Raw genomic sequence first — 12441 nt, 5'->3', positions numbered from 1 at the left:
TCACTGGCCAGGCCTAGGGACTCTACCTGTGCATGAATTTCATGTACTGGGCCTCTAGTATTTTAATAACAAAAATCCACACCTTCTATTTTATCAGAAAAATCAAGACAGAATGTCTAAGCAACAACTACCAAATTTTCACATGGGGATAAATTAACAGAATTATTGAGAATTACTTGAAAGTTTGGGGATCCTAGTAAGTATTTCAGAAGATGACTGAAATGTTTACTGTATGCTTTATTTCAATTAAACTTGTTTTAAAACTCCTGATTCGTTGGGGAAAAAACAAACCCCTGAAGAAAAAACAAACCCCTCTTCTAAATAGCTTTTTGTTGTTAAAAAATTTTATATGTATTCTCTGATTACGCAAAGTTGTTTTTTGAAAATGTCAAACATATAATGTGATTAATAACTAACAAAATAAGGCCCTAATGGTATCTAAATTATCTTACAGCACATGATAACATCATATTAAGAAATTTGTAAGGTCAAAAATTTAATGTGTTATATAGCAGCATTTAATGGGCAAGTGGAAGAATATTAGTTCATTTTAGCAGTACCTAATAGAAGAGATGAAGCCAGAAGTTTAGAAACTACAAGTTCACAGTCATAAAATTAATTGTAGGGAAAATCATTACACTTTAGAAAAAGGTAAAAATGAATTAAAAAGTTGCTGTATTGCTTTCAAACAGCTAGCAAAGCAAAACACGAAGAATATCATAGAACAAGCCCCCAATCTCTCTCTTTATCATTAATAATATCCAACATGGTTTACCGAGAACTTTATTTTCCCTAAGAAAAAATCCTCTCATTCCCACATGACTGGTCCATGAAAATACAGGATTTGACTTTATTGAAATGTGATTTACTGCCAAATCTGACAAATGATATAGGAATACCTATAAAAGAAATACAACATATTCATTACAAATCAATCATATTCTTACCCTGTTATTATGATCACTGACTTTGATGATAGGTTCATTTTTTCTAAGATCCCAGACAGTGGCCCGGCCACTGGGACTGGCTGATGCTAAAATATGCTGGACTTGTCTATTCCATGCAATGCAGCTGATATCTTCTAGGGGCTAAAAGGAATAAATTATTAAAAATCATTTCTCAACTATAATAAAATTTAATTCCGAATTCTGATCCTTCTTTTTAAAAAACAGATAACTTAAAAATCTGAACTTTTCATTCCACAAATTTGCTTTACATTCCTAAGTTCTCAATATATACAATATAGTTTAATATTGTCTCATCCACCAGGCATTTACTAAGCTCCTACTATAAATCAAGCACTGTTTTGTTATTTTGCAAGTGCCATGAGTTAGATGATGGACCACAAAGCAGACATAGGTCAATATAACAACTAGGTAGAGAAAAAGTTACAGCCTAGACGATGAGAAAAATTTCTTTATAAATGGTAGACCATAGGCTATCCTTATGCTACCTTCTCTCAGAATGCCAAAATATTAGGTACCATTATAAGGCTACTCAAATTGAGTAGTCTATACATTATAAAAACCTCAAAGAGGTGCCCTGGCCAGGTGGTTCAGCTGGTTAGAATATCATCCCATGTGCCAAAAGGTGGCAGGTTCGCTTCCCCGTCAGGGTGAGTACAGGAGACAACCAATGGATATTTCTCTCTCACCTTCCTTGCTCTGTCTGTGTGTGTCTCTCTCTCCTTCCTCTCTCAAATCAATTATTTTAAAAAGAAACTTAAAAAAAAGAAACTCAGATAGCAGGAGGGCTATTTTCTCAACTTACTAAAAATACATAGTACAGGGAATAATGCCTTGGATTCATCACACCAATGTAAAACAGATCACTGGCCTAGAATCTGAGATTCTTCTCTCTAGAATTCAACACTTCTATAAGCCTTTATTAGACTTCAAGCTACTACTCAGCAGGAATGCCAACAAGATAACTAATACCTTCATGTCTAGTTTCTTTTGTTTTCAGAAGACCTGAATCAATTAAACTTCAAATAATAATTACCCAAGAGTATGAATGGTTAGAACTACAGCCAGGAGACAATCAGACTTACTTAAGATTAGCCAAGCAAGAGTTTCACTCCTCTAATGGGCCCCATTATAAAACCCTCAAAGCAGTTACAGATAGTGGACCTTTGTCCCTCAGCATCCCTCAAGAATGAGTGAAAATAAGAAAGGGGGAATTTGTTACACTACAGTAGGCCTCTGTGACCTGGTAAACCCCTTCGACACTATTTATCTTTGAGAACAGAAGGGATGCAGTTAATAGTTCTTTCTCAAGAAAGTATCAGCTAAGACTAAGATAGCCTCCTAAGTAACCTCCAGGGTACCTCAAACCTCATTATAATCTAATCTCCATACTAAATGAAACACCCACCAAGGCCATCACAGTTGACAATCACCTTGGCAATGATCAAAAGGAACCATAAAAGGACAAAAAGGTAGAACCCAAATTCCAAAAAATTCCCCGCCCCTTTCCCCAGAAAACCATGACTATTCCACTCACCATTTGCATAAAGCTCTCCCTTATCTGCCTAGATCATCTCTTCATTTCTACCCTCCTATATCTATCTACAACTTCTCAACCCCAAGTGGACGAGAAGCTAATCTGTGAGCTATGCTCCAGCTTCTCCATTCTCTGGTCATTGAATCACTAACACTTGCACTGTTAAAAAAAAAAAAAAAAGAAAGAAAGAAAGAAAAAGAAAGAAATAGGAAAGGGGTTAGGTGTTTCTTTAAAAAAAAAAAAAGTTTGCTTTCGAATCTATGATTTTTATTCTAAGGTTAGAAATGTTAAAACACTATATGACATAAAATACTACACCTTATAAGATACAGTATCTAAAAAATTTATTATGGACTTGTCAATTTCTAAAAATCAAACAGTTGCTGGCAGATGGCAGGCACTGAGTAAATATTTGCTGTAGAGACTCACTGATACTTTGAAAAAACATTCATTAATACTTTACTTCACTACACTAAAGAAAAATCAATGATATCTAAACATTAATTTTTAAACAAATACATTTTCTGTGGGAAACACACAAATAAATTAAATATAGAACTGATTTTGGTTGGTTTTATCAAAATCAATGTATTACCTGTGTTTTGGCTCCTGGTGTCATTGGAGTTGCAAAATTATTTAGATCCCAAATGTAAATTTCAGATTCATTAGCACCAGAAGCTACCAGGTTAGTCTGCAATAAGAAACAATTAATAACTAAATAGCACTTTACATATTAAGAGAACGTAGATTAACTCAGTTCATAGGTAGAAAGATCTCCATTTTAGGTTATATAATTTTTCTACTGAATTCAAGAAGCAAAACTTATGATTTCCTAAATACCATGCATAACAATCTAAAATTAGTTTTTAGATAAATATATAAAATTCTATTTAACTTAAAATGATAATATGTGTATTGACATTTTAATACAAGACATTAAAAATAATTACATGGAGCCCTAGCTGGTTTGGCTCAGTGGATAGAGCATTAGCCTGTGGACTGAAAGGTCCCTGGTCCAATTCTGGACAAGGGCATATGCCCAGGTTGCAAGCTCGATCCCCAGTAGTGGATGTGCAGGAGACAGGTGATCAATGATTCTCTTTCTTTGTTGATGTGTCTATATTTCTCCCTCTCCCTTCCTCTCTGAAGTCAATAAATATATGTATAAAAAATAATTACATAGGTAAATTCTTAAACAATCGTGTAACTGCCCTGGCCGGTTTTGCTCAGTGGATAGAGCTTCAGCCTGCGGACAGAAGGTTCCTGAGTTCGATTCCGGTCAAGGGCACATGCCTGGGTTGTGGGCTCGATCCCCACTAAGGGGCGTGCAGGAGGCAGCCGATCCATGATTCTCATAGATGTTTCTCTCTCCCTCCCTCTCTGAAAAAAAAAAAAATTATATATATATATTTTAAAAATCATGAAACTACATGGGGGTTATAATTTGTGGACTTATATCTCTGGAAGGGAATCCAACAGTGGGTAATAAAAACAGGTCACCAATTACTGCTTTCAGGAAAATAACTGAATTCTAAAATAATGGCGTCTATCTCAGTATACTTCAAACCCAGCTTCTGAGCCAAACCAAGGTAGGGGTAGTTAAATTCTTGTCTTAAATCCCTCACGTAATTCTACTTCATTTATACTCAATCTTATTCTGAGTAGCAATGTTTCTAGAATATTTACACTGCATACCTTTACAGTCAAAAGCCCCTAAAACTGTAATATGAAGTATAGCAAGATAATGAATTTCATGTATTAACCTTCATCCTTTATTATTCACTTGCATAAATTCTTCTCTAATCAACAGAAATATAACTAAAAACAGAGGAATTTTATGGTAATAGCTACCTATAATACAAAGTAACCAAAACTCAGCAACTGTTTAATCCAATTAACAAAGGAACTAGCTTTCTAATTTAAAGAATAAACTCCATAAATGGTAGAAATTAAGAAGTTTGGGTTTTATAGTTCTATATCTTAAATATCTATCTATATCTATATCTATCTATAAATAAACAGGAAATATGCTAATTAGCCGGGCTTCAAGACTGCTCAGGAGGAGGCTGCATCACAACAGCTCAGGAGGAGCTGCATGTACAGATGAGTGGGAGGCGATTGTGCCGGCCCCAGCCCCAGTGCCATGGGGAGGCTGGGGTTGGGGGTGGGGGGGGGGGGGAGGGCAAAGTGGAGACACAACCCAGGGAGAGGCCGGGGCAGGGGGAGGGCCAGAGAGGAGACACAATGCACAAGAGCACCTGCCTCCACCCCAGTGGACACCACACGGCAGCTGGTGCTGCACGGTCAGACCAGGGTCCTGGCCCCAGCAGGGTGCCTCCTCCCACGATTTCCATCAGGCACTGGGCATCTAGTCTATTTATAATATAAGAAAAATAACTACTTTAAACTTTAAGATAATATGCATTTTTTGGTTGTTGTACTCTAGTATTCTGTTAACTCAAGATCTTTATTAACTGCCCACCTGTCATGGCTCAGTGGTTGAGTATGGACCTATGAACCAGGAGGTCACAGTTTGATTCCCAGTCGGGCACATGCCTGGGTTTTGGGTTTGATCCCCAGCATGGGGCGTACAGGAGGCGGCAAATCAATGATTCTCTTTCCCTCTGATGTTTCTCTCTCCCTCTCCCTTCCTCTCTGAAATCAATTAAAAAGAAAATATATATATGTATATATATATATATTTAAAATATAAATATATATATTGACTTATTATTTTTTTAAAGATCTTTGGTCCTGGCCAGGTAGCTCAGCTGGTTAGAGTGTAGTCCCAAAACACCAAGGTTGCAGGTTTGATTTCCAGTCAGGGCATATACAAGAAGCAACCAATGAATGCATAAATAGTGGAACAACAAATCTATATTTCTCTTTCTCTCCCTCTAAAATTAATAAATAACCTTAAAAAAATCTTTATTAACCTACACATTTATATAATTAATATTTAGTAAAGTTTAAAATGGTAACATTTGACTATTATCTATTAATTAAATTTGTACTATATTTGTATATATTTCTAATTATCTGATAGAGTACTAATCTCTTTATCATAAAGACAAAATTTCTCAATTAATAAAACTGTGGATTAACCCAGACACTGCAGACCAACCCAATGTTGGAATAGCATAAACCTTTAAAAGGCAAGGTTTCTAAAAAATGTTCCATCAGATGTTATGATATCTCCAGACTTCTCTGAATTAAACCCATCAGCCAGATCCCCTCCATGCAGTTAGTATTACATATTCTGAACTCTTTATTCTTCAAACAAATATACGCACTCCTCATGCACACATTTTTAGCTTTTGATTCCAAGCATAGTAGATTCATATGCTTGTCTCAAATAAGCAGCACATATCTCAAGGATCATGAATGAATGTCAAAAGTCTAACCTGGAAAATGTTCACATCCAAGGCTCTCACTGGGCCAGTATGCTTATCATTTTGGGCAATCACAACTTCCTTGTCTCCAGCTATAATTTTAGAAGGATCATAAAGAATAATATTTCCATTTTCACCACCTGCAATCAGAACTCCAGAGACATTTCCTTTGGAATCCAACTTATGAGGCCCCCAAATCAACTTGTGGTATCTTTAAGAGAAAACGAATAAAAACAACTTAGATGATATACTATGTAGAATTGTATACCTGAAACCTGTATAATTTTATTAACCAACATCACCCCAATTAATTCAATTAAAAAAAAAACACTAATTTTTTAAGTCAAATAAATGTAGAAAATACTTTGAAAGTATACATTTAATTCCTTATCATCATAAATACGCAAAAATACTGTTTATCCTCTATTCCTGGTAACCATAAATGACTTGGTGAAATAGAATTTTAGTTATTTATACGCATGTGCATATTTAATTTTGTAATTTAAAAGAGTAAAAATATTCTTTTTTAGAGGTAATATTATAGTGTGACAAAGCTGCATGATTTGTGTGCTAAAGATATGGGCTTACAAATAGTTTTACCATTTAGAAACTTTGAGGCCTAGGCAAGTTACTTGACCATCCTAAACTGTTTTTGGTTCATCTGAAAAATAAGAGCTACCACTTCCCTTAATTCTGCTTGACTATAGAAGTACTCACCAATAAATGGTCTGTTAAATAGTAAAGGTGTTAAGGGAATCATCTAAAATTTTCTAAGAAAAATATGTTTTCTGACAGTAAAAAAGTGACATTAAAATGATGTTTGTTATGACTCCTAGTTGTGGAGAATAAAAGATTATGGTGTGGCATGAAAATGAAATATAAAGGTGTCATGAAGATGTACGATGAGACATGATAAGATGGTGGTGAGTAGCCCTAGCCAGTTTGGGTCAAGTGGATAGAGGTCAGTCTGCAAACTGAAGGGTCCGGGGTTTGACTCTAGTCAAGGGCGCATGCCCAGGTTATGGGCTCGATCCCCAGTGTGGGGTGTATGGGAGACAGCCGATCAATGATTCTCTCTCAGCACTAATGTTTCTATCTCTCTCTCTCCCTCTCTGAAATCAATAAAAATATATATTTTTTTAAAAAGTAGAAAAAAGAGGAGAAAACTGGCACGGTAAAAAATATCTGGAGTTCCCATTAGAGGGTGAAGGCTCTGAAGATTGAGGATTCCCATGATCTGTATTCTGTTAGCTAAAGTACAATCTCTTCATCAAAATCTGACAAAAGTTAACAAGACAATAAAGCAATTTTGCTGCTTAAATAAAAGTGTACTTTCAATAGGTCATAAATACTTGGAAAGGTGATCCAAATACCTACTGTATCAGAAATCACATTAATAAAATTCTCTGTGAAATATATTTTCAAATATAGGTAAATACAAGAAAAAAATTAAAATAACCTACTAATCAGAGATAATTACTATTTACATCTTAATATTCATCCAACTACTTTATTTTCTAATCATACCTTCCTTTTTTTTTGTAAACAGGTAAGAAAAAGGAAATAAAAGAAAGTAACTCTACTATATTATGAAGAAAAATTACAAACTATATCATTTCCTTCCTATCCTACACATAACAGTCCGCAATAAAAAGTCAATAGACATGTGGCTTAGTGGTTGAGCATCAACCCAGGAACCAAGAGGTCATCGGTTCAATTCCCAGTCAGGGCACATGCCAGGTTGTGGGCTTGATCCCCAGTAGGGGGTGTGCAGGAGGCAGCAGATCAATGATTTTCTATCATCATTGATGTTTTTCTTTCTCTTTCTCCTTCTCCCTTGCTTTCTGAAATCAATAAAAATACATTTTAAAAATAAAGTTAATAAATATTAACTCTAATTCAACAGAAACTCACTATGTATTTTTTTCACCAAGTATCTCATGTCATTATTGGTAGTATTCATTGCAATTTCTAATAATGATACATTTATAGACAAACTAGACATTATTCACAATATAAAATTAAATATAATCATCAATTTAAGGTTGAATCTCATACCTGTGAGAAGAAGAAAAGGTGGCACAAGATTTCATATCCAAGGATAAATCAGAAAGATCGAATTCAAATATCTCAAGGGAAGCATTGGTACTAAATGTTGCATCCAATTGCTGAGCAGATGTTCCTATAGAAAATACATTTATGGTAACTATGCATGCAAAAATAAGAGTCTCAGCAAACCATACAAAATAGAAATTAAAGGCATGTTTTTCAATTATCTCAGTCATGAATATTGTAATAGTAACTGAAATATGCCATTGAGCAGATGTTTAAATTATTACAGCAATGGAATGCTAACATAGGGTTCGGAGATGACATTTGTAAGAGTAGTGCAGATAATTTTAAAAGCTCTCTGTAAAAACACCACTATGATTCACTATATCTGTTTATAGTCACAAATGATGTAACTCCAACTCTTTTTATATAAAAAAGCTAGCATCAAAATTATTCATTTAAATTGATATTTAACAGGTTTTTAAAAAAACATATCTATTGTGTTTAGTACTGCAGGAATGAAGATAAAACATAATTTTTGTAAAATGGGGATGACACTATAAATATATCATGATTAATGCTATGATGTACAGGTGCCATGGGAACATGGAGAAAAGTCATAGAACTCCAGGAAAGAGGGAGGTATCTTGCCAGAAAGAAGAGGCTTTCTAGGGATGAAGCTTGATCTGAATCTTGAAGAACAGATATGAATAAATCAGATGTGGAAGAGATTAGGTAACTTGTACTATCTTGTTTCTGTTGAACTCACCTGTAGCTAGGTAAATGGGATGATTCTGGGCAGGGCTCCATGCCTGCATGGCAGTACGATCTACTTCCTTTAACTTCATCCTGCTAAAGAGAATTTAAAAAAATAATTTTTATTGATTTCAGAGAGGAAGGGAGAGGGAGAGTTAGAAACATCAGTGTGAGAGAGAATCACTGACCGACTGCCTCCTGCACACCCCCTACTGGGGATCGTGCCCACAACCTGGGCGTGTGCTCTTGGCCGGACTAGAACCCAGGATCCTTCAGTCCAGCAGGTCAATGCTCTATCTACTGAGCCAAACCAGCTAGGGCAAGAGGATATTTTACATAGATATATATTGAATATGTAACATGGAACACAGAAATACAGTGGACCAACCACTACATCATTAGTAAACCCCTAAAGCCAATAAATTAAAATTAGGCTTCATTTGCTGGGAATGTTCAATATTAGAAAGAAGAAACACTTATTTTAAGACAAGCCCTGGCTGGTGTTACTCAATGGTTAGAGCATCAGCCTGAGCACCAAAGGGTTTTGTGTTTGATTCATGAATGAGGGCACCTGGGTTGCTCAGACAAGGATAGGTGGCAGTGTATGAGGAATAAGAAGACACATAAAAAATAAGGTGCAACTTTCTGGAACAGGATCCTTCAATAAGAGCAGTTTTTAAAATTAATTTTAAGTTAAAAGACTACAAAGAATATAGTAAACCCATAGATTTAAAGATAAAGCAGCTTTTTCTAGTCAGCACCAACCTATATATTGCCATAATCTCACCAGGAATAAGTTCCTATAGATATACTTTAAATACACCAACAGCCCTGGCCAGTGGGGCTCTCAGGTTGTTAAGCGTAGTCCCATGCACCATGAGGGTCACTGGTTTTGATTCCTGGTCAGGGCACATGCCCAGGTTGCTTGTAGGCTCAATCCCTAGTAGGTGGTGTGCCGGAGGCAGAGATCAATATTTCTCTCTTATCGATATTTCTTTTTTTAATATATATTTTATTGATTTTTCACAGAGAGGAAGAGAGAGGGATAGAGTTAGAAACATTGATGAGAGAGAATCATCCATCAGCTGCCTCTTGCACACCCCCTACTGGGAATGTGCCCGCAACCAAGGTACACGCCCTTGACCGGAATCGAACCTGGGACCTTTCAGTCCACAGGCCGATGCTCTATCCACTGAGCCAAACTGGTTTTGGCTCTATTGATATTTCTATCTCTCATCGATATTTGATCCCCAATGGGGGGGAAGGGAGGTGCAGGAGGCAACCGATCAATGATTCTCTCTTATCATTGATGTTTCTGTCTCTCCCTCTCTCAAAAATAAAATAAAATAAAATTATATATATATATAATATAATATAAAGAGAAGATTATTCAGCACAGGCCAGGCTGGCTTAAGCTCTCTGAAATGACCAAGCAGCAAGACTACAACCTAAAGCCCTAGCTGGCTTGGCTAAGTGGATAGAGCGTCAGCCTGCGTACTTAAGTGTTCCAGGCTTGATTCTGACCAAGGGCACGTGCCTGGGTTATGGGCTTGATCCCCAGTAGGGGTGTGCAGGAGGCAGCCGATCAATGATTCTCTCTCAGCATTGTTTCTTTCTCTCCTTCTCCCTTCCTCATATTAAAAAAAAAAAAAAAAAAAAAAAAAAAAAAAAAAAGACTACAACCTGGAGATGAACAAGGCAGAGTCTGCCCTGGCCTTCCAAGCCAAGCACTTCTCAGCCCTGCAAGGTGTCATCAAGGCCTTGCGCCTATCCATGTAGCTGGGAAAACAGGCCAGCTAATAAGTAAGCAGCAAGACTCAGCCCCAGTGACAACTGCAAATAAGGATGTTTAATTTCAAAATAAATAATAAAATAGAAAAATTTTAAATACTGGTTACTCCAAGCTTTAAAAAAAATCTGTTATTATAAAAAAAAATGCATCATATGGCACATTATTCTAATATAAAGATGTACCAAAATTTAATTACTTGGTCTGCTACTGATGAACACCTGAGTTGTTTCTATTCTTTTGCCATTTTTTGTAAAACATGCTGCAATAAATGCCCATTGTACATATTTTTTCATTCATGGGCAAGGACAGCTATATTTTCCAGAAGTAAAACTGCTAGATTAAAGAACAAATGAAATTTAAATTATGATGGATAGTGCCATGTTGCCCTCCATGGCAACTGTACCTTTTCACATTCCCAAGAGTAATAATATTAATATATGAGTAGCTGCTGCCCTACTGCCTTACCAGAGTTATACTTGTTTGGAGGTAACACCTTAGATTTTTAACAACAGGATTGATCAGTGGAATATGTTAGCTGTGTATAGTTACAATGTGCATTTCTCATAATATAAATAATGTTGAACATCTTTTTTTCTGTGGTCATGGGTCACCCATATTTCCTTTTCTATTTGCATCATTTGTGTATTTTTCTATTAAGTTGTCAGACTTTACCTTTTGACTTTGCTTATATGTATATATTTTTACCTTTCACAAGATTTCAAAAATGGATTTTATTTATTAGAACAGTTTTAGGTTCACAGGAAATTTGAGTAAAAGTATATGATATTCCCAAATACCTTTCTCCCCTACTCTCCCAACTACAGCCTCTCCCATTATCAAAATCCTGCACTATAGTGTTACATTTGTTTCAGGCAATGACTCAACATAGACACATATCCCGAAGTCCATAGTTACCATTAGGGTTCACTCTTGGTATTATATAATACATTCCAGGGGTTTAATGTATCATCACACATACCTACCTACTGTTATATTATATTATAGTTTCTCTGCTCTAAAAATTCGCTATGCTCTTTCTCCCTCCCTCCTGGAAAACACTCATCTTTTTACTGTCTCCATAGTTTTGCCTTTTCTGAAATGTAATCTAGTTACAATCATAAAATATTTTAGCAATAGGCATTTAAGGTTCCTCCATGTCTTTTTTGTGACTTGACAGTTCACTTCTTTTAATTTTTGTGACTTGACAGTTCACTATTTTAACTGAAAAATATTCCATTGTATGGATGTACCATAATTATTTTTTATAGTTAAATCTGTCACTTTTAAAATGGTTTCTGAATTTTGATTAGTTAGAAAGACCATTTCATGTCAAGATTATGAAGAAACTCACCCATATTCTTCTTCTAGCAAACCCATTTATGGCTTATTCTTTACATTTAAATTTTGACTCAGAGTATATACTGGCATACAATGTATGTTCAAAGTGGTTTTTTTTTCCCTTATCACTCCAAAACCATTTATTGAAACACCTTTTACCTACTAACTGTATTTAATTTTTAATTTTTTTTTCTGTTAATCCTCATCCGAGGATATTTTTCCATTGATTTTTTTTTATTTGTTTGTTTTTAGGGAGAGTGAAAGAAAGAGGGAAAGACAGAGAGAAACATGGATGCGAGAGAAACACATTGACTGGTTGCCTCCTGCAGGTGCTTCATCAAGGGCCTGGGCGGGGAGGAGCCTGTAGCCGAGGATTGAACCTGGGACCTTTCAGTCCACAGACCAAGGCTCCATCCATTGAGCAAAACCGGCTAGGGCTACCTAATTTTATATATCACGTTTATCATGTACCAAATTTCTGTATTTACGTTTATTTCTGAATTTACTATTTAGGTTTATATTCCTTGTAGGTATTAGAATGTAGGTTAGGCTTTACGTTCCTGTATATACTTAGGTTTATTTCTGGATTTCCATTCCATAGGTCCATTT

General features: G+C 35.7%; 1 protein-coding gene across 17 annotated transcripts in view; it reads right to left on the bottom strand.

Annotated features, from left to right (window-relative positions):
* Positions 1-12441, bottom strand: part of SEC31A (SEC31 homolog A, COPII coat complex component) — a 74598-nt gene that overhangs the window by 54789 nt on the left and 7368 nt on the right. For 15 of the 17 annotated variants that reach the window (XM_036411780.2, XM_036411799.2, XM_036411815.2 and 12 more), the window contains exons 1-5: positions 8716-8794; positions 7953-8076; positions 5907-6105; positions 3098-3193; positions 948-1088 (exon numbers count right to left, since the gene is read on the bottom strand). In XM_036411780.2, coding sequence (XP_036267673.1) covers positions 948-1088; positions 3098-3193; positions 5907-6105; positions 7953-8076; positions 8716-8794 — 639 coding nt within the window. Of the gene's footprint in view, positions 1-947; positions 1089-3097; positions 3194-5906; positions 6106-7952; positions 8077-8715; positions 8799-12441 lie in introns of those variants that run through there. The other 2 variants (XM_036411770.2, XM_045571186.1) reach the window with 2 other exon arrangements.

This window comes from Pipistrellus kuhlii, unplaced genomic scaffold (genome assembly GCF_014108245.1).
Source record: "Pipistrellus kuhlii isolate mPipKuh1 unplaced genomic scaffold, mPipKuh1.p scaffold_m20_p_1, whole genome shotgun sequence".
Lineage (NCBI taxonomy): Eukaryota > Metazoa > Chordata > Mammalia > Chiroptera > Vespertilionidae > Pipistrellus > Pipistrellus kuhlii.
The sequence above is the reverse complement of the archived record's forward strand: the minus strand, read 5'-3'. Positions and strand labels throughout refer to the sequence as shown.